Source organism: Aptenodytes patagonicus, chromosome 10 (genome assembly GCF_965638725.1).
Source record: "Aptenodytes patagonicus chromosome 10, bAptPat1.pri.cur, whole genome shotgun sequence".
In the NCBI taxonomy this organism is placed as follows: domain Eukaryota; kingdom Metazoa; phylum Chordata; class Aves; order Sphenisciformes; family Spheniscidae; genus Aptenodytes; species Aptenodytes patagonicus.
This window is the reverse complement of record NC_134958.1, coordinates 714,127-737,928: the sequence shown is the minus strand read 5'-3', so window position 1 is coordinate 737,928 and position 23,802 is coordinate 714,127. Positions and strand designations below refer to the sequence as shown.

At 35.9% G+C, this 23,802-nt stretch overlaps 1 protein-coding gene across 6 annotated transcripts in view; it reads left to right on the top strand.

The window, feature by feature from the left end:
- Positions 1-23,802, top strand: part of UNC13C (unc-13 homolog C) — a 238,892-nt gene that overhangs the window by 116,569 nt on the left and 98,521 nt on the right. For all 6 annotated transcript variants that reach the window (XM_076347732.1, XM_076347731.1, XM_076347734.1 and 3 more), the window contains 5 exons: positions 3,476-3,703; positions 9,069-9,210; positions 19,386-19,555; positions 21,528-21,643; positions 23,112-23,275. In XM_076347732.1, the coding sequence (XP_076203847.1) occupies positions 3,476-3,703; positions 9,069-9,210; positions 19,386-19,555; positions 21,528-21,643; positions 23,112-23,275 (820 nt within the window). The remainder of the gene's footprint in view (positions 1-3,475; positions 3,704-9,068; positions 9,211-19,385; positions 19,556-21,527; positions 21,644-23,111; positions 23,276-23,802) is intronic.

Sequence of the window (23,802 nt, the reverse complement as noted above, 5' to 3'; positions counted from 1 at the left end):
CAGACAGCTCAGCAATCATCTCTTTTGTGATAAAATCACTAGAGAATTCTTTAACTGGTATTTGGTTTCATGGTAGCATTTAATTCTTTTTCTACTAATTCCTAATTTTTCAGTGTGGAAAATCCTTAATCACTAAAACTTTGGTCTTCCGCATTCAAAAAAATTAGGTACTCAGGCCAAGAGATTTTCAGGATTGGTCAAGATTTAGTAGCCATGGAAAACACCTTGAAGAAGCCATATAATGCAGCCTTTTGACAATCTGGAATTACTGGTATCTGGTATCTCATCCCACACTTTTCCAATCTTATGACACTATGCCTTCCTACTTTACTATATGTGTCTCTCTCTTTTTTTTGTCCTCCAATGTGCTAAGAAACCTTCAAACACAATGAAAACAGTAAAGAAAACAAAGCGTAAAATATTTGTTCTGTAAGACTTCACTGAGATCTTATGCTGAAAGATGACCCTTTCCAGCTCTATAGGTGTGTTGATAACTTATTCTTTAGCCATTGCAAGCTGAGAGTGCCTCAACAAAAAATGCCATCAAAAGAACATAATGGTGTTTGATGTAGAGAAGGAACTATGTTCCTCTTCGGTGTTGAAATAACTGAATTCTAATTGCACAGCAAGTTGTTCAACATAATTTTGTCTTAATTTTACTATCCATTTAAAGGGAACAATAATACTTTGATCCTCCCAGGAGTCAAGGATGGCTAGTTGGATGACATTTTCACAACCTTTTGGAAGGGTAAAGTACTTACAGCTGCTAGTGATAATGTTGATGACAATTGTCATGCTCAGTGCCATTAGCCCTTGAGTAGTGTTTAACAACATGAGCTAAAATTCAGCAATACCTGTAGCAAGTGGTAATGTGTCATTGAATACAAAATTTGTAGTATTCTTGCATCTTGCTTTATATGTCAGTCTCGTCAAGAGTTGAAATAGCCTGTTTAGTACTGCAGGAATTTCAATTTTTCGTCCAACATTTGTAATACCATTCTGACCACACAAGTCTGATGTTTCTTTCCTCACACCCAACTGCAAGATGGACATTTGTTTTTTTCAAGAGTACACTTAGGTTATTCCAGTACGATATGTATTGTAGAGACATTGATCAGAAACACTTTCCTCTGGCAAACAAAGGACATTTTATAAGGAGAACTTCACTTTGGCTTTTTAAGGGCCTCTGAGATCAGTTAAAATTTTTAGAGAGAGAAGTCTCTTCAGAGCTCTCCTGGGAAGAACTGTGAATAAAACCTGCAACAGCATGATCTCCTTATACTCTCTATTTTTTTTTTTTTTTTTCCCCCCTCCCTTAACCAGTAAAAGCTGTAGTGGTTTTGATGTCTCAGGCAAATCAGCAAATCACCTGAGTATTTCCTTTGTTTTCCAGACTTATTTTATAGGATAGACCTGACATACTACCGCAGGCTAATACAGTCTAGAAGTTATTCTCACATACATAATATCCTTTGATCTCTTCTACCATCCTCATATACTTACTGAAATTATGAATAATTACAATTTTTCTGGAGAGGGGAACATGTCTGTTCCATATCTGTGATATATTATTTTCTTGAGTGATTACTCAAGAAGAGTTTTTCAAAAGGCCCTAAGGTTTAATACCACACAAGCACAGGTGTGGTGTGTAATGATTGAGTTGTAATATCACAGTTTAGTGCTTACTGCTCAGCTTTCTTCCTTTTTCCTGGTTTTTCTTTTTTCCTGGTTTTCTTACCCCCATTCCCCCCCCTTCCACCCCTTTTCCCCTTTTTTCTTTCTTTTTTTTTTTTCTTTTTTCTCCAAACACTGGCATTTGGTAGCACTGTGGAAACAAAGCATGCTGTCATGTTACACTCCAGGTGAGTTATGGATCATTGCCAATGTATCAGCAAAAGAGAGCAAGTGTTGCTGCATCTCAGAACTGATCCTGCAATAGCTGTGTTCTGTCATTAGGTTTCCATCTGCATGACAAAAGCCTTTGTAGGAAAGAAATAGATTTCTTTCTTGAAAATATATTGGTTTTAGTTAAGAGGTTCTCTACTTTCTACTGCCATGATGTTTACATCTGTTAATGCATCTGCATCTTTCTGTTTCGTAAGAAGAAGAGACTACAATTCTCTCCCTTGAATCCAGTCCCTGGCCTGCAGCTCTTAAGAGCAGGGTCATGCAGGTTCACATCACTCTTAGTACGATGAATTTTCAAAATGAGATTTCATAAGATTCTCTATGCCCATCTCTTTCTAGAACCTTCTTTGTGTCTACTAGACACAGTGTTCCTGCAGAAATTCCCCGGGTTGTTCCAGTGTTAGAATTCTTGGAAAAGCATTCCCTTTAATCTATTCAGCTGCAACCCGAGTATAACGTTGTGTCTACTCTTTGGGAGACAGGGCATGGAAGAGTGGCTTAAATAGCCATCAGAAGATTCCACTGCTAACATCAAACTTTGTGAAGCACTCCTTTGTTCACACATGATGTTTAAAGAAGGGATAGAGTGCACTACTGATCAGGAGTGAGGATGTCAAGTCAGTGTTACAGAACTGTTTAACAGTTAGGGTAGTCCCAAAATAACCTCAATGCTTAAATCCAGTGAATGCTCAAATTCAGTAGACTTTGAATGCTTCGTTAAATGGATTTATGTGATAATTAACATTTTTTTAATGAACGCTGTTCTGGGAAGGAGTGAAGAACTTTCCATGAGTGCAGGCAGCATCGGCAAATATTGAGATGTATCTGGAAACAGTCAAGAGAGCGTCTGAAGCTGCTGTGCCTATTTCTTTCTACTGTTCATTAGATTTCCACTATGGGAGAGCATAGCAGGAGTCTAGATTAATCTCCTTACTGTCAAACTAAAAATTCTCTGAAAAATGAGGTGGAAGCATTACCTGCTTGAAATACTGTTTCTATTAATTTTTTGTGGTTTTTGTCCTGATGAACCAAGTATGGTTTCTTGTACCATTCTACTCCAAAAGGAGAGAGAGAAAGGAATGAAAATATTGTTACATCATGCTGACTTAGGGAAAAAAAAAAAGTTATTTGAAGAATTATTCACATATGCATTATTGACGTTTAGCTAGTAAGAGAGGCAAAGGGCAGAGCAGACAGACCCAGATATCAAACACTTCTACACACCTTTCTGGAAGAATCAGTATGCCTAATTGTGTAAGAAAAGTTACTTGCATGTTTGGATGTTTTTGCAGTACTGATCAGTACTGAATAGTACTGATTCAATATGCATTCCTAGGTATAACACATACCTGTTTGAAGCTGAATATTAACCTGTCATGTTAAACTAAATCAAATGATAATTTTAGGTATCACAAAGAATAAATGTAAGAGGCTTGATATTATCCAGATGAAACACATATCTCCTTTGAGTACTGCAGTACCAAGAATTGGCTGGAGACTCTAGAGGAGAAAAAAACCTAAGATAGCAACTTTTTAATAAATGTATTGACTTTTTCTCTCATTTCAGGAGCTGCTGAGAAAAGTTCCAAACATGGTGCAGAAGATAAAACACAGAATATTATTAGTGCTATGAAGGAAAGAATGAAGATTAGAGAGAAAAATAGACCAGAGGTGTTTGAAGTGATCCAGGAAATGTTTAATATTTCCAAAGAAGATTTTGTACAATATACAAAAGCAGCAAAACAAAGTGTTTTGGATGGAACATCCAAATGGTCGGCAAAAATAACCATCACAGGTAAATTTTCTTCGGAACTGTTTGCTCTAAGAGCTCTTTCTTTCCTAGTCCCCTGGTTTGGGAATAAGATTCATTATAATTAGAGCTGGAACTGTGTGTTCAATTGAGTACTTGGTGCATCTATACGTGGTTGAATTTATAGCATGCTAACTGGAAGAGTTTTAAGTTACAGCTGTTGGCAAAACTACTTTATATTTCACTGCTCTAGGAAGGAAGATAAGTAAACGGTCTCGTTGTGTCTCCTCTACCTCCTATCAATATCTCCTGTGCTAGTGCTGAACTTTTTGCCACCAATTGCAAGAGTTAAAGTTCACAAGTGCATTTATGGGTTTTAATGACTGTAATGCTAAGAACACTGCAGCTTGCAATTCCAGACCCCATTGGTTTGAAACTCATCATCCATTCTTGTGCTTGACTAAGGGTGTGTTCCAGTTTAGTGATGCCAGGAAAAAAAAAATTAGCCAGGGAAACGCATGCACCCAGAACATACTCAAGATTGCTTCCAACTGCATTAGGCTGGTTGCTCGTAAAGATTTCCAGGTCCTCTGACTTTCACATTTCAGTTTTTGAATTAAAACCTCAGCACAAAAAATTTAAATAAAAGCTCAGCTGACTACACAGGTCAGCCTGACTTTATGTGATACTGGTTTAGAGACAAATAGAGATTAAACTAAAAGACCAAAGAATTGAAAGGTCGTGATGTGAAACATTAAAGGACTCTGGTTAGATTTCACATCTAAATTAGCCTCAATTTCATTTTAATGTCATGAAAAACAATAAGCCCTCTTCTGATATTAAAAGCAAATTAAATATTTTCTCTTTCTCCAGGATTTGCATTATCCCTGTTAGGAGGGATAAGGAGATAAACTTTAGGAACTTAATTTTAGCTTTTACTAGTCAATTTTGATAAAAATGAGTGAAACAAAAGCGATATTTTTAAAATAAACAATAGTGTATACTTAAGTAACATACGCGTTTTTCTCACTACTTAACAGCAACTTGCGTAAAAGGTATGGTGAAGTCAGTTCTTGGTGCCTGATGTTTCACACCTGTACATATGGTAATTTTCCTAACGTATTTTACAAGATATTTTCCATATATCCTCTGTAAGATCAAACACATGCACACTGTTAAAAAAATACAGGAGTGTCCTTTACTACTCTTTTCTTTATGAAACGAGTGACTAGGATACCCTGAGCAGATAGATGGCGTTATTTTAGCAAGTTACTCAGTAAATGTACAAATGTTTTCAGACTATCTGCTGGGTAAACATCACTTTACTAGTGTTGGTCCAAAACTCACTTATATTGCTGAATGGCTTGGTTCTTCTCTTTAAGAAGTAAAACTCATACTGACTTGAGTTTTGCAGTCACGACCTAATAAATGAATCATTGAATAATTGAGGAAGTGATGTTGGAAGGGATTTCTACAGTGTATTCAAACCTTCTGCTAAAAGCAGGGCTAACTTCAAAGTTAGATTAGCTTGCTCAGGGCTTTGTCCAGACTAGATTTGAAACTCTCCAAGGACGGAGATTCGACATTCTCTCTGGGAAACCTGTCCTGCTTACTGACAAGCTGTTTCAGTTATTAACCACTCACATTGTAAAACTGTTTTCCTTCTATCCAGCTGGGATTTCTCTTGCTGCAGCTTGCAGCTGTAACGTCTTATTATTGTGTGCCTTTGAGAAGAGTCCGGCTTCACAGAATCATAGAATAGTTTGGGTTGGAAGGGACCTTTAAAGGTCATCTAGTCCAACCCCCCTGCAATGAGCAGGGACATCCTCAACTAGATAGGCCGGTCCAGGAGCTCATCGTCTCTGTGACGTGCTCTTTAGGTAGTTGAGGACTGCAGCTTGATCTCTTCTTTGCCTTCCTCTTCTCCAGGATAAGCAAACCCAACACCCTTAACCCTTTCTCATATGTCATGTGCCCCAATCCCCCAGCCAAATTGGCAACCTCCATTGGACTTTCTCCAGTTTGTCAGTCTTTTTTACCGAGGAGCTTCAAAGTGCAGAAACAGTATTTCATCTGGGTATGGCCTCATGGGTGTCGATGCAAGTAAACACTTCCTTCAGTTTGCTGAATGTACCCCAAAGAGAGAATGCAAGATTCTCTCTCCATGAGAGAATTTCCCACACCAAGTGAAGAAACTTGGAGGCAAACCTAGGCTAATTGTTGGATCTTAGAGAAAGATGGAAAGAGAATCCAGGCTTCCTGAGGAACAAAATATTAATAGGGAATAGTAGTAGTCTTTCCCTGCTGGTGTTTGAGAGATGTGTACTTCCACATAAATAGCTTAGTGTATGTTGGGTCCCAAGTTACAGAAGACTGCTAATTCCTTCCCTGACGGGCATCTTGTTCTACCCATCCTTTAAAAAAAAAATAATCAGAATTTCGTACTGCATTTACCCTTTACTCCAAACTTCCTAAGCCAGGTTGCAAGGCATTTGCTGCAATCAAACTTGATGGGTATTATGAAGTCTTTCTTCTTTACAGACCTTACACTACTTAGTAATGAGATGGGGAGTGACCATGAAAATCCTCTGTACTGCAGAGAGGTTTGCTGGTTATCTTGTGGCAAAGTGTTAAAAGAGTTGTCAAACTTAAAGATGAGTTACACATTTTTCTCTTACAAAAAGACAAGTGTTTCAAATTTGCTGATTTCTTCTGTAATGACAAGTGGTTGTCAGTAGTCTGCTACCTAGCAGATATTTTTGAAAAAATAAACACATTTAAACTGTCCTTTCAAGGTAAACATGATGTTTTAACAATGAGTGAGAAATTAACTGCTTTGCGAAAGAAACTCGTGCTATGGTGAGAGCATTATGAAAACGGATGTTTGGAAATGTTTCCATCGTTATGTGATTTTGCTGCCAAAACCAATGTGTGTCACCTACAAAAACTCTAATCTGTACACTTAAAAAACTTGGAAATGGAATTTTCTACCTTCTTTAAAAATCTTCCAAATGAGGAGTTCCAGTGGGTTTTGAACCCATTTGTTAAAAATACAAAAATGCAACACTTTCCAATTAGTTTGCAAGAACATCTGGTTGACATCAGGCAAGACAGAAATTTACCAGCTGAATTTCAACAAAAACCAATTACGCAAAACGTAATTGGTAGATGGGATTGAAAAATTAGTGTAGTGATTTAGTAAGTGCAGCCAATGATGCAATTCTTGAATTTGGATCTACATATCTTTGTGAGGTATCTTTTTCAGCTATGGCAGCCATTAAAACTGAGTACAAAGATAAACTGGACTTAGACCCAGATGTTCAAATCACTGTATCACAGAGTCTTAAAACAATATTTTCAAAAATAATGAAGCATATTCAATCACATGCTCTCACTAAAAATATTATTATTAGTAATATTTTTTGTAAGACAAAAGGGTTTTTGTGACATAAATAAAATTTTAAAAATATTTTTTAAATAGCAATTATTTCATCTTTATCAGTTTTTTTTTAATTTCTGGGTTTGTGTATGTTTTACAATGTACATAATGTACTAGTACAGAGGTACATGTATATAATTTGTAAATAAATAAATGTATTTGGGTTGTGTGCTCAAAAAATTTTACTATAGTACTTTCAGTTTCCATGACAATACTTTTTATATATCGGGGAAGGGTCATTGAGAGATGGAATTTCCATTGCTGAGATGTAAAGCTGTCATTCGCGGGGGGAGGAGAAAAGCATTTTTCAACTGGACCGTAAATGAATTACTCTGTGAGAGTTGGCAGGTGTGTTTTTAGCTACACGTGGCTCTGTAGTCCAAACTAAAGCCCAATCGCATTTGGGGCAGTATGTAAACTGTACGTGGAGCTGCAGAATAGCAGATATGTGCCAGAAGAAATCTAGGGAAAACCTGAGACTGTGAGTCAGATGGCTTAGGAAAAAGGGAGGCCATTCTGAAGGTTGTGGGACAGTGCATGAAACTCAAAAGAATAGTTGTTGAATGTTGGGGCCGACACCAAGCACTGGGGACATGGAGAGGTATGTCAGGGAAAATATTTAATTCATATTCTTACTTTTAGTTCTACCTCTAAAAGATACTCAAGGCTGCCTTGTATTCAGGCCAGCATAATAGTTAACAATTCTGGAAGACATTTTCTAAGCTGCTACTTAATTCTCCTGCATAAATAGGAGAGGGATACTTCCTTGCCTTCTAAAAATTTCCCTTTGGATTTACAGTGAATGGGGAAGACAAAGTATGTTCTAGTTCATTCCTAAGAGTCTTTTCAGGAATGTGTAAAAAAACCAACCAACCAAACAAACAAAAACAAAAAAAAAAACCACCACCAAAAACCAGAAACTTAGGTTTTTTTCACTGAAGGCAGCAGATATGACTGAACCCATACCAGGAGCTGGTCTGCTGAGTAAGAAGGTGCCATTTTTATGTAATCATTTTTCTGAAAACACTGAGGGAGCTTCATTATCCAAAATGATTGACATTAGAGAATGTTAACTAAATGTTACCACTGAGATGGTTCAAATAATATGTGCAAAATAATAAAACCAAGCTCTGCTGATGCTAGGAGCCATGGCAAGTGTTTCAGCTGCAGCTCTCTGGGTTTGGTAGGCTGCTATTTGACGGTTCTGCTTTCTCCTGAGATTTCCAGTTTTATGATTTTATGATGGAAAACAAATTGTGTGTATTTATATTTGCCACAAAATGCATATACGTTAACTATACACCACATTTACTGTCAGAAAGGCTGACAAATACATAAACAGTTAATGATAATTGATCTGAGCTGTCACCCTGCCTGTGATAGAATAGGAAGTATTCTGAAAATCCTCATGGTTCATCTCTCACATAAGGGGAAAAAAAAATAACAAAGTCATAACTATGCCCCTCATGTTTAGTTTCATAATCCACAGTGCAGATTTTTGAAAATTGGATGTTTTATTTTGAAAATTTTAGTTTGGATCTTTGGAAAAATTTTGGAAATATTTATTTATTTATTTCGGGGGGAAAAATGGAAATTTTAGGGAATTATTAGACTCGAGCCAAGTTATACAACAACATTATATTACTTACCATGCTGATTAAACCAAAGTTTGAGAAGAGTATCTGAATTATGCGTGACAAGAGAAGTATTTATTTTTTGCTCAGTAGTGAATCTTTAAATTTATTAGTCTATTAAACCATATTTGTAAATTTTATACGGTCCAGAAGGGTAGTTAGACAAGCCTTGTCTATCTCCAGAGTAACAGACGCTGGGAAAATTCATACAGAAAGCTTTGTTTCAGGAGCCCTCAGTTTGAGGGCTTTGTTTCCTGTTGCTGTTGTCACTGTCTCATTTATTTCTTGGTGATGAAGGCTATGAGGGCTAAAGCACATTTCTCTCCTATTGTTGCAGTCCTTTGTGCTCAGGGCTTACAGGCTAAGGACAAAACTGGCTCAAGTGACCCATATGTTACTGTGCAAGTTGGCAAAACCAAGCGGAGAACAAAGACTATTTTTGGAAACTTGAATCCAGTATGGGATGAAAAATTCTATTTGTAAGTATAGAAGATACTATTGTTTCTTGCTTTTTTAATTTACATTTAGGTAATGTAATGCTACCAAGTGAAATAATTACTTAATTTAAAACGTTTGTTGTCTATACTATGTATGTTCATAGCGTTAATAAATTAGCAAGTTCTGAAGGGAGAGAGCATAGACGTTTATTGTGGCTTTATCATATAGTAGTAATACAGCTCATAATTATGTCTTTTCGGGGATCTATTGGTGTTGTCTATTTATTCTAATTTTTTAGGGAACTTAAGTAACAGTTTTCAGACTTTGACCTTACATACAAAATGTTGGCATTATAAATGCCTTCCTATGTCTCAGATACTGATCGTGCAAGTTAAATGAGTTTTTATTCAACGTTACGATTCTCCTAGGTGAAACTGGGGAATTTGATAGTAACTGGTATGCTTCAGGCTCTGGGCTGGGCTGTTTGTAATGTCTGTCGTTTCCAAGACTGAGTGTTGTCCTCCCATCTCCATTCTTTGGCCACAGCCTCTGAACTGGATACGGTTCAGTTCGCTGTCAGCATATCAGGGAAGTTCAACCCTGGCTGCAAAGTAGATGTTTCGGTCTGTAATACGTTGACTACGGTTTGAATATGATTTCATGCCAGTTCCAGTTCTGGCAGTGTTCCCAGAACTTCTCTCAGAAAGACATGTTACAGTACAGGAAATTCCAATTCACAGGTACTATACTGTTCCTTTCCTGAAAATACGGCCTTAGGATACAACACGTTCCTGACTGAGAATGTGACCAATCTGATAATAGTATCAATTTGCTCAGTGTTATTCCTCCACATGTGGCAAAAGTATTTCAGCATTTACTCTTTTCTCAGCTTGATTACATGTGCACTTAACTACTATTGTTAAAGTCAATTAAGGATTCTGAAAGGCTAATATAAACCTTAGATTTTTTTTTTTTTTTTTTTAAATTTTAAGTGAAAGAGAACTGTTTGTTTAGGCAGATTTTTTTAATTGTTCAGAAAAGTTCCAGTCTACCCTGAAAGCACCTACCACAGTATTATCATATGAAGTTAGTAGGTATTTTATGGAAGCTGTGTGAAAGCAGTAATATAGTAAATTATGAAAAGAAGAAATTATAATAATAAAAAAGGATATACATTTTCAGTGTTTGTTAAATACAACAGTTTTATTTGCATTTTTACTGAGAATATATGCAAACTGTTGATACATTATAATAGTCTAACCTTTTGGTACTACATTATAAAAGCCTAATATGTTTATGCCTGTAATAGTACTATTCAAAACTGGATGTTAATTTGATACAACTTGATGAAACCCTGTTTCGGTGATGATAAAAATGATGTGTCATTTTTATAAGCAACCCTGAATTTACAAAGCAGCAGCAGAACAGCTCAGGATCCTGCAGACTGCCCAGTCAAGATTCAGAATCTCTAGTTAGTCACTGTGTGCAACAGACAATTTCAAAATAGCCGCTCACCACAATGTAAAATAATTGTCTTCAGGCTATAAAATTGTTTAGTTTCTTCTTACATTCCTTTCCTCCTATAAGGAAGACATCAGTTGTCATTATTCCTATCTACATAAACCATGGAAACAATTTCTGTTAGGGTTCAGGCATTTGAAATAGAGCTCTGTTTTCTTCAAGAAGGCGCAGTGTCATAACACAAGAGGTTACCTTCTTATCGTGTAGCACAACAGCTATTTTCTCTTCCCTGATTTTTGACTAAAATCTGCTACCCTATTGTTGAGGAGGTTATCGTTTCACTAGTGAGTTTGAAAGAGGTATGACCCAAGATTCCACTTCTGTTTGTCTGGAAAAGGTACTAGGTACTCCAACTATATGAAACAACGTATGCCTGTTCCTTTCACAGATTCAAAGGCCAGTACTAGAAATGAATAGTTAATTCAGAGAAAACACACACTCAGAAACTTTTTACAGGCTTCCCCTATACAGATCATGTTTTCTTTTCAAGTTGTGTTACTCCAGTAACAGTTGAAGTGTCATACCTCATTGAACAACTGTGAGTAACCAAAGGTAGGCGATTAATTACTTTCTTGCATTTAATTGTATGAGTTGCATAGTGGCAAAAGTTGGATGAGCAATTCAGCAAATTTGGAATGAAGTTTTAAATGGATTTTCTCAAGGATGTGAGCAGGGCTACCATAAAATCCCTGGAAACTTGAAAGTATTATGTAGTTTTTTCACCCAGCACTAAGTATTACTATCACCTGGTGCTCTAGCAATAACATTAATAAAGAAACCCCAAACCCTACTATAGCATAAATCTCCTGAGTAACTGCTTTGAACTGAATATGTTTTCAATCTTTTTTTAGCACTTGTACTTTCTAAAACAAAGTTATCTCCCTGACTTACTTAATGCATTGGATTTCAGTTGAAAGTATATAAGAATTTCTAAAGTGTATTAAATAAACTATAAATGTTTAACCACAAGATTAAATCTAAAGTAGATCAATATAACTATTTATTGACTCAGGAAGTTTCACTTAAATTAGGCTCTACTAGTGATATTTGATAGTCCTATTTAAAATCAAATACTAATCATCATTATAACTCCTAAATGATAAATTGCAGAAATAAAATATATCTCAAAATCTTACAATCATACATTTGCTCATAATACCGAAACATTCATTTAAATCTCCCCATCTGTTCCAAAACAAGGACTTGGAAAAAACATTGGCTCCCCACTGTGCATTTGCTCTGTCGTAGCAGACAGAGTGAGGGCAGTGTTCTAGTTTGCAGAATCACACATAACCCTGTGATTGTGTGGTAAGCAGGGAGTGAATGTTTCTAACAAAACATAATGTAACCCTCTGCTAAATGACCATGGGATACTGGCATAGATTTTAACATGGAGACTCATAAACCATAACTAAAGTAGAGCTTTTGTACAGCTGCATGCATCTCAGTAAAAAAAACAAGACTACATCTTTCCTTGAAATGTATATTTTTTTGTACACAAGATAGAGAAGCAAATAGGCCAGCAGATGCTCCTGTAATGAATGTAATATAGGTGGTAAGGGCTTTGATCGTTTCTATTGGCATTATTAGAAAGGAGATAGCAGAGCAGTTTTTATTTTTTCAATAAAACATCAGTAATAGGAGAGTTTTTTCAATGCCAGGGCAAAAGAAGAGTCTTGCAGCTATCTGCCACCTTCCCTCTTCTGGTTGTGCGTGGCATCTGATATGGGAAAAGGGACTGCATTTTTATTTTTTAGTTACGAGGAAAAGATATTTTGGCTGTGTAGTTTTCAGCTTTGTACAACCTTTTAGATCTATACACTATAATAAAACTCTTCTCCACTCTCATTCTTTTCTTGACTATTTTCGACAGTTGATTGCTGAAATATGGAAATCTGCTTTTTTCTGGCAGTATTGTCCAGCAAGCACACATCTCCAAATTGCCTTGCAGGCTTTGCAGGTATCATGTTTCCTCTGACCACTCATTAACGCCTCAGATACAGTTGTATAATACAGAAGTCTTTCATGTAGCAGGATTATTATTTTACATAATTTATTCTTTCTATTTTGGCTGTCACTAGGCCACCATATGGCTCTGATAAATAGCTTCATTGGATATCTGTTACTCCTTTCAGTGCATGAAAACATTTGATCTAACTGATTTAAATTAGACCAATGGGAAGGGTTTTATTGAAGACTATGATTACCACCTGACCAATGTAATGGTCATCACTAAACTGTTAGAATTTGTCTGATTTCTGACGTTCGTGATGATTGCCTGGTGATATACTGAAAATATCAACGCAGACATAAAATCCAACAGAGAGAAGATTTACAATTGCTCGTAGAAAAAAAAAAATACCTGTTTGTTCAAACAAACTAGAATGTTGCTCAGAATTCTTACTCCTATATATTTTAGCAGATAATACTGGGGAAAAGTATCTAGCACCAAACAGCATTGATGTAGATTAGAGACCATGATAGTTAAGTCTCTGTGTTGGTCAGAGAAGCTGTTCAACTGCTTCATATTTCGGGTATTTCAGTTTAGAGTTTCTGAAGAAGTGAGAATTTCTGGCAGCTACTTCAGGCATCCAGCTGTGGATGTTCTTTCCTTAGAATTACTTTAAAGAGCAGAACTCACACAGTTTATTTATACTGCAAAGAAGTGATTTGTGGCTTCATTTAAAGCAATACTTACTATAAGCAGCCATGTATAGGAAATAAATACAAGAGGACCTTACCAAAGTCCTTTCCTACTGTCATCTTATGCATTCTTGATCAACTGAACTGACTTGTAAAAAGTATAATCTTCACTGTACCTGAAGACAACAGGATTGGTTAACTGTTTAAATGGTGTTCTAGTTTCCAGTGATACCTAAACGCAGTCTTGTGAGATTTGTTGAAAGAGCTTATGGATTGTTTCATAAGCAAGAGTATATAACAGAGAATTATATTACACAAAACCAATTGGGTAATAGAAACCTGCAAATTAGTTTACTGGATTTATCCATTCTAAAAATTCTTCAATAAGCAGCCAAGTCTCTGAGAGGCATCCTACTAATTAAAATAACCGTATCTCACAGTCTCAGCCCAAAACAAGAGCAGAACACCTCGAAGAACCCATTCAAATGATAAATTGTTTGTTCAGCAATAATGTTTTTCAGTTTCATGGCACAGCATATTTGGTCTGAGTCTTTTTTTTCAAACTGCTGTCAATCCAGGTTAATTTTATACAACTCTCTTTTTGTTATGACAGAGTAAACTAATGCAAGAAAAGGCATAATTAGTCTCATTCTACTTTATCAGAAAGCATGGCCCATGACCACACTGTTAAAGAATTGGGACTGTCCAGACTAGAGAAGAGACAAGTAGCGGAGGTAAGGATGTCTTCAAACACATCCTTTCTCCTGCAAAGAGGAAAGGAATAATCTATTTTCCATGCTTACTGTTATAGTAGAACAAGAAGTAATAGGCACAAATTCCATTTAGAGAGGCTTAAATCAGTCTGCAGAAAACGTTTTTCAACAGTGGGGCTAGTGAAGTACTGGAATAGGTAGATTTCCTGAGAGACTACGGAGCTATCTCTGAACACTTAAGAACAGAGTGGACAGACTTCTCATAGCAGTGCCATGGATGTATCTGGTTCTGGCTTGCAGTAATGGCAATAATAATAAACATGAGGGTAACAATAGCAATAAATGGCTTCCTGAACGTCATTCTACTACTATCTTCCACGACCATGTGATTTCTTTATACTTTTAGGACAAAATCTCTGTTATCAACTTCCATTCCCCATCTAGACCATAGGGGCACCTGAGATATTTTAGTATAAGGGAATAAAATTGAGTAAGAATTTAGCAAGGTTCAACTCTTGGATTGTTTCATGTGCATTACCTGCTATACAAAATATATTCCTTATGGTTGTTGTAAGGGGGTTTACAAAAAACAATGATCTGTCATTTGCCATGTTTTTTTTTTTAATCTGTGCTACATTTTGAACTACTTTTTCACATACATAGTTCATGCAGCCAAGCAGCACCTTGATTTTTATCTGTTTTCCAATGAAGTCAATGTTGACTCACTGAATGAATATAGCAATTAAAAGAACAAAATATTGTCTTCCAAAATCTATTCCTTTAGTTTGTGGAAGACGTCTAAGGTATATGTAATGGTCTACAACTAAAGCAATATCCATCTTAAATAATGATATGAATAATAAGTGTATCTATGGTTAGTATCATGAAGTGGTATGTATCATGTTTTCTTTACATGCCTTAATGAGTGTGTGTCCAAAAAGAATTCAGGTATTTTTGTAACAGGCTAAACAGAAATAGAAGCTACCAGAGAAAGAAACTGAAAACAAAATACAGCAAAAAACAAAGGTTATGTACTTCAATTACAGTAGACCACAGTGATTCTTCAGCAGGTGCTCTTACATAGACAGGCTGGCAGTCTTCAGCTGAAGTAGCCTATTGAAAACAAATTAAAAGATCTTCAGGTTTGTCCATCAACAACCAGAGTGACTTCTCTGGAACTTTGGCAAGTCATGTTGGCTCTGGATTTGACGTTTCTGGAACGTTATGTAGATGAATATTATTTGGATCTTGGAGATCCTCATTGGAGAGCAGAGAGAATGTTTACAGAAGAAACTTATCTCACACTTTGCTATTTTTTTTATAACCACTGTTGGGAATAAAAATGCATGCTAGTGCTTCAGGAGAAAAAAAAAGGCTAAATACGTTTTGAAAAGGAGGAACGGGCACTATGAGCGAGAAAGAAGATACTTGTAGAGTGATTTAATCTGTCTGTGAATCATTATCCCAGCTGTAAAATTGGAGTAAGAGCAGTATAATGCTTCCCTTTTTTACATTTCTTTGTTCTGTCACTTTGGAGGATATTTTTTAAAAAGAACCTGGTTTTTATCTGTGGCATTGAACAGTTTCCTATTAGAGTACAAGTTCTTCAGTGCTGTTCTACCACTAGCTGTCTACTCTTGAACTAGTTTGCTGAGTCCTCAGGGAATACAAGACCAGTTCTAAACAGATTTGTCTATCTTACTATGACAGGAAAGATTTTTCTCCACTTCTTTGGAGCTCTGATTAAAAGTAGTGTATGTTTGATTTTTAGGCTACTCATTTGTGAAATGACTGGTTAGAAGTTGATTTAGGAAAAAAAAATGGTAAGCTACAAAATGTGCAAAATGAAGTGAACAGGCAAAGGTGTTGCAAAGGCTTGTCAGTCAAGTTCATTTTCTACATCTCAAACATAGCCTAATTTGTCTGCTGATTGCTTACAGAATTTTGCCAAGATAGTGTATTTTATTGGAAAAATTATTTTCTTTAAGTTACAGAAATTACACATCTTTAGGGGAAAAAAAAACCTCTCCACCTAGACTATCTATTCAGAGTATGCAAATTTGTTAGTGGATGTAAGAGTTTTTACTGAAGACTACAAGGAAAGAATGCTGTTATGATGAATGTATTTCATTTTGACAGTGGGAAATTAGTCTCCATACATTCTTTGCCAGCTTCTTCATTCATTTGCATTTATTTCTTTACTGAAAGTAGCATAGTATCAATTAGTTGTTATTTTAACACTGGGTGTAGATCTCTTAAATGAGGTGTTCAATCAGGTCATGCCAGTGCACCTAATATTAAATTTACATGGGGCTACTGTAGTAAAGATAGTTTATTATTACATTTTTTATTACTCTAGCCATTAGAATAAGCAGGAGTGCTGTGAGTATTATTTCATGTCTGTGCGGCATTCTTTAAATGCAGAAGTAATGTAATGTCACCAGATTGTTGATAAATTATTAAAACTATCTCTTCTATCTAGCATCTCTGAATATACTGCAGCTTTTCAAGCTTACAAAAGCATCAATATCTTCATTCTCTGTGTGCTAAAGAACAATTCACTGCTCACCTTCCTGTATCACACCTTAGTGAGCACTTTTGCTGAGCATATAAAGCAGAGTGGCTAGAAGAGGAACACTGAAAATTGCGTATGTTGTCTTTGCCTTGAATTCCCTGGGCTGATTTTCCTGGACAGAGTAAGCAGGAATCCCACCCAGTGCTCTTTGCAAAGCCACAGATCTTCTGCACAGATGTTACCAGTGACTAAAGCAGAATGTGCATCCCATTAGATAGTGCTGTTTCTGAGAGGCTAGGCAGGTAAGCAGAATCACACAGAGACTTTAACTGTAACTTTAACAGTAAATCTCCCTGCAGTCTCACTGCCACAGGGCAGGCCAGTAGAAATACGTTCATCCACCCTTCCCTTCTTGCATCACAAATCTATGCTAGTTTTGGGGTCTTGCACAGGAACGTTACAAACATGTAGCAGAGCTAAAGGTTTAGACACGAAGATGAACACGTGAGTAAACCCATTGGTTGTGATAGGTCTCACTGTGTTTCACTGACCTAAGATTAAAGGAGAAAAAGATGTGGGAGAGACAAATGAAGATATCGGGGAAAAGTGCAGTTGTCCTGACCATCTGAATAAATATTCCTTAATCAGCTAAGTGTACAGCAGAGGGAAATTGGTGTTGTCTCAGGAGAATAAAAATGCAGTATTTGTACTGAAGTACCATTCAATGACTTTTTATATGCAGCATCTCCCTGAGAAGCAAAGCAGGAACAAGATTTCTACTAATAGCACAGATATGGTGATGAGGGTCACGTAAATACCTCACCAGTGATGGATCTCCCTATGCCACTGTAGAAATCCCCTGTTTAATATTTCTATTGGGTGCACAGCTAAATGCAATTCAGGACTCTAGCAATGTTAAGCAATAATTCAGGGCTGCATTTTAGGAAAATTAAATGGTTTCTGGGTTTAGCCTAGTTTCTAAAGGCAAAGATGTTTATTTGATTCATCTGTGTCTTCCTACATTTTATATGTCCTTGCCAATAGCTTTTGAATTTTGTGGTCAGTCAGAGAAATTTCACAGATTGCCTAATACTACGTCCATCATGTTCTATGAAAACAGGTGGCCAGACAGAGACGAGACCCTAACAATGTCCTCAGTGTGAGCTCACCCCATAATAGACACCAGGGAGTCCATATGAAGGGGTAATTTATGAAAATCCCAATTATGGGAGAAGATTCAATAGGTGATTGCAGTTTGTTAGATATCAGGGAAGCCAGTCATAAGACAAAAGGAAACTAGGCTTCATTAGTTTTGCTAATCACAGAACAATGTGGGTTTTAATTACCAGAGATATCTGCAATGTTAAAATTTGGAATACAGACAGACACAAGCATTTCTGTGATACTGAACGATGGCACAGTGAGGCAGAGTAAAAGCTGTGCATGCCATTTTTAGTGACTGATTGGCCTTGACAATAATAATGCCATTTAAAGCACTTTATACTTCCAAAGCCCATTACCACCACTAATTAATTCTTAGAACACCCCTGAGGGGTGCCAGTTGGGAGATAAGTTGTAGTATTACTGTTTTAATGCTGGAAATGCTGAGACAGATCACTGAGCAGTGATAGTACTTGGAATAGAATTCAAGTAAGAACTCTTAATCTAGTGTCAAACTAAGACCTTGCTGAAGATGAAAATTTGCTGCTACACTTTAAAGCTATATTTAAAGATAACCAAAGGTTTGTAATATTTAAAATATTTTTGTAGTATTACTGAATGGATATTAAAAAACACGGTTAGTACGGATGCGTGAGTATGACATGGCTTATAACGGATGCCAGGTCTGTACTAGCCATTAAATGTCATCAGAAAGTTTTTTCACTACCACAGACTTCAGCAGTCAATGTTAGGATATTCCAATGAAGTAATCAAAAGCCAACACTGACCAATAGTAAACAGTCCTCATTGTGGCTTATAGGAATAAGCAGCAGTAGAGTTTCTTTTCCATTTCTGTGCAAATATATGCAGGATGGAGCTGGAAGTAAAAAATTTTATCCACCGGGAACTCTGCAGATTGCAGGTGAAGCCACCTCACTCTGTCATACATCCAGTAGCTTCTCAAATCCACTCAACCCATGAGGGATTAGAAAGCCACTTAAATTTGCAAGGAATTTTTTAGTATATGGTAGTCTGTCCCTACTCCTTCTCCTTACCAGGGAATGGAGGTCTTGGAGAAAAGTAATATATCATTTAAAGAAAGCAGCTACTTATTTCCCTAGGGTTTTCTGATTGCCTGTCTTGTCTTGCTGTCATGTTTGTGCATATTTGTTGGGTTTTTTTCAAAAACTTCCTGCCACATACTGGAAATATTCTTTAAGATTTTCTCACTTTTTTGTATTATAACATTCTAGGCTATTACTTTTGTGGTCTACTTGTATGTACTACATAGCATTCCTAAATGAATAAACCTGATCTAACTGTATCTTTCCTAAGATATTTGTTAACTAATAGCATTGAGAAGTACACATTGTCAATTAATTAATAATTTTAATGAGGAGTTCATGACATTCCTAAATACAATCCATATGTATATATAATTCAGTCAAGTTAATATCTTTACTTTCTCTTATATATAGTAGTTGTAGTCCCTGGCAATGTGGTACGGCCTTTTATTCCACTGAATGTTGCAGGTTGTTTGTATTCTGTCACGTTATGCAACTAGTTAAGCAAGCGTACAGAAATCAAGGACAATGAATTAGCAGTACAAATGTATGTAGCTTATGTATCACTCACATTTTGTATTTTTTTATTATTTTTACAGTGAATGCCATAACTCTACAGATAGAATAAAAGTGAGAGTATGGGATGAAGATGATGACATCAAATCTAGAGTAAAACAACATTTCAAAAAGGAATCAGATGACTTCCTCGGGCAAACAATCATTGAAGTAAGAACACTGAGTGGAGAAATGGATGTATGGTATAATTTAGGTATGATTCTTACTGAATTTTTTTTTTTAAAAAATAGGTAGAATCTCAGCATCTGTAGATTTGGGACTTCAAAATATATAGCTTTGGTACTAATATACAACTTTTAAAATCTTAAATATTACAGGTTGATTTGAAAAATGAAAGATACTTTCTTGGTTTTGATCCAGACTTACAACAATTACAGAGAGCAGACTAATCACAATATCAAAGAAAAATATTTCATTTTAATGCAAAATTTAAAATAGGTAAGAAAACCCAACGTTTCAGACTAGTCCATTCACAGTAGCGTTCTGTGAGAAATACACCTACAAAGATACATAGGAAAATCTAGCAAATATTTTGCTTGTTGTCCACATTCATTTTATCACATACTTAAAAAAATTATTTATATACCCCTCTGGGCCTAATCATTGTTGTTTTTCACTGTGTTTACACCTGTGGTTCTTCATGAAACTTGCTTGCTTGAGTTTTCTGTTCTGTACATGTCAAGTGTCTTTACGTGCAGAGTCATAAACTGGAGACAGCCTGCTGAAGCTCAGAATGCTCTCTGTTGTCCTTAATGACTGCACTTTCTTGTCTGGACAGGTCTTAAGAAGTATCATTCTTTAAACCAGAAATAAATCAATGAAAGTGTGTCTCAGAATATATTTCCTTTATCTAAACCTAAGCATACAACTGTTCTTTAATTCTAAAAATCTCTTTGGGTGCACTGAATGTTCTGGAATAGCCCTTTAAAAGTTAATCTCCTATATTTGATAATAAAAATGTGATAGTAACATTTTTGTCTAGGTTGCCTGCTCTGTGAAAACTTCAGGTGAATTATGTGACATAATTTTCTGAAATTGTAGAGCATTTGTTTCCTAATCAACAGTCCTTGTTTCCCTGTCTAATGTTTCGTTTCCCAGTGACACAGATGTGTCAGGGAACTATTTGATTTCTTATTGATGAAGAAAAGAAAGCCTTGCTTTATTACCTATTTATAATGACATTTTTTAAAGGTAAGATAATTGGGTCATTATGGATTCTGAATTTTATTCCTTCAAAAATTTCAGTGACTTAAACTGATACAAAAACTGATATAAATTATTATGAAATGGATTTTTAAAACAAATCTTGCTGAAGTTATTTGACTGGAAGCAGTTTGATAATAACATTGAAAATCTATGTGCTCTGCAAAAGGAATAATCTAGAATGAAAACCTTTCAATCAGCATCTTAAAAGAAATATTGGTAAATGGCTCGTGGTAATTCTAATATTCTAAAAAGAATGGCGTATTTTATTCTGATACATATACACATTGACACAACTGCAGTATGTCGCATCATACTCCTCTCACATCAAAGAGGAGTGAAATACTCAAAACAATTGGATATGTGGAATACCTATTGTAATTGTAATACCTATTGACTCAGTTATACTGCTAGAGTGGATTGGAAAAGTGAAAATTGGAGTCAAAGATCATCAGTAACCTCCACATGACAGCAACTAAACGGACTAGTACAGATAGCGTAAACAAAGTTCTTCACATCAATTCTTCTGTAAGATTCAGCTTAGCTCTGTAATTGAGTTCTGCTAAGAACATTTTCAGTTTCTCTCAGACATAGTAGTTCAGGTTGTTGCTAAAGTCTTCATAACTAAAGGAAAATATCAATAATGAAAATAATAATTAGTAGAGATACCAGATAGAAGATGGAAATAATTTCTATTGAAAGGGAAAAGTGTTAAATCAAGTGCTGTGCAGCCTGGTTTGAATTTGGCAGATAAAATAAAAAAGATTCTTTACTTCATAGTTTGTTGGTTCAGGCCATGAAGAAGAATATATGTGAGGTATTAAAAAAAATTCTCTTGTTCTCAACACAGGACGTTCTGGCTTTATAAAACATTCTTATTAAGCTAGAATGATTTATGAAAGGTTTTCACGACATATATGTGTTCTTGGTAGTTACTAATATATTTTTTTTCTGCTCTTCAGAAAAGCGAACAGATAAATCAGCTGTCTCTGGTGCCATTAGGTTGAAAATCAATGTTGAAATAAAAGGAGAGGAGAAAGTTGCTCCCTACCATGTGCAGTACACCTGTCTACATGAGGTACGTTGGAGAAGTTAAAGAAAGCATACTATGCAGAAATTACTATTCAGTTGTTGCATGGATAAGGAAAAAAGGCTACAGAACATTAGAACACCGAAACAAGTAACTGCTGCTACACCTCAGGACAAGTTTATTGTAGATTTCCCACTTTGTATTGCTGGTGGCATATCGGGTTCAGAGTCAGAGGCAGAACAATGTAATGCCAACAGATCATTCCTGCCAGTAGAGTTAAAAAAAAGAAGAGGTGGAGTCAGCCAAGTTCTCCCTGTATTGTATTTTTTTTTTAGCATTTTGATGCTTCATACATGCTTGCTAACATCAAGAAGATACAATCATTTCTATATATTACAGAAATGTAGCTATTAATTGTAAAGGACTTCTTTCCTGCTACATTAATTCATATTTTGGAGAAAAAACAGGAGAAGCACAGACAATACAAAATCTGGTTCTCCTATTGTCTAGATAGCTTTTGTCAATGTTGAAAAAAAATCATCACTGATAAACCAATGTGTCTTTCAAAAGATTTTCTTTGTATTTGATTCTTCTTCCCTCAAACAGTGATCCACCTTGAAGTTCTATTCTAAAAATACAAGTACTTTCTGAAAGCTGACAGATAATATATGGCTGAAAGTTCAGCACTAGTATGTATCCACAAAACCCCATTGTTCACCATTTGTAAAATTGAATGTTCAGGCTCATAGATTTTGACCTGATATTGCAAATGTTTTGACCTGTGAAGTAAATGGCAAAATTCTGTGGCTTTAAGATAACCCACAAGACAGTTACAAGCTAATTAGCAAAACTGAAATTATTTCAAAGTTTTGGGGGTTTTTTTGTCGCTGAAAATAGGAAATCAAATTTGCTGCTGAGTTTGTGGATACATATGGAGCTAGGTAATCTGAGAATCGTTCTATGACAATAACGTCAAATTAAATACTAGCTTTGGTCCTAAGGTTGCTAACCCTAAACTTTATTGCATGCCTTTCGCTACTTGAGAGGCTTCTGCAATATTTCTGACAGGTTTCCTGTAACTTATAGTTCTTAAATAATGAATTTGAAATTTATTGCTCACAGATCCACTTAAAGTTGAAGCACTATGTAGTGAGCATTATAACATCACGATTTCATTCATTAGCAAGGGCATATGATAGAGAAGAGACGAGAGAGTTTCTGCACCATTTTATGTTGCAGTCTGTCTGTGCCAGTTAACTGATGTGACCTTATATCAAGGAGATAGATCAATGCGCTGAATCACAAGCCTGCACTACCAGAGTTCCATTACAAAAAATGTGTTTAGAGTCTTGGGTTTTTTTGTTTACCGAATGATGACTAGTTAGTGCCAGTATTCAGAAAAATAAATAAATAAAAAACCTAACAATGAACATATTGATGACTATTGTATAGGATATACTTTCAGAATGCCACTTAAAAGCCAAAAATTCCTATTTGAAACATTTCTTACATTTAGAATCTATTCCATTATTTGACGGAAGTTAAATCTAATGGTGTTGTAAAAATCCCTGAAGTGAAAGGTGATGAAGCCTGGAAGGTGTACTTTGATGACGCTGCACAAGAAATTGTAGATGAATTTGCAATACGCTATGGAATTGAATATATTTATCAAGCTATGACGTAAGTAGCATTATGTTTGGTTTTCTACTCTGCTGTCAAGAATGTGTTTGAGGGAAGTGATGAGTTCCAAGCCTTCATGCTTTCATTCTCCATTTCACTCCCATTCCGGATTTCAAATTCTTGTTACCTTTTTTGTCTGTCTGATTCTCATTGAAGTGCTTCTCATCTGCAATGGAATTAAGATATAAGTATTTTATAAACTGTTACTGGTATTACCGCTAATGCATTTCTTAATCCTTATGATACTGATACGTGGCAAGGATCAGAAAGACTTCCACTGTTCCAGATGGGATTGGGATGGTAGAACAGGGTTTCACAAGCTCTGTACTCCTTTCCAGGAGTACAGAAATCATCACAGAACACCAGCAATGGCTACAGTAAACTTCCATAGTATACATAAATAATTCATGCAAACCGTTTTTAACGGTATTAGAACCTGTTACTACATTGTCCGTACTAAAGTAACTGTCTGATCACTTTAGAACACAGCACCACTGAGCTTAGAGGCCTGGGGATACAAGAGCTCC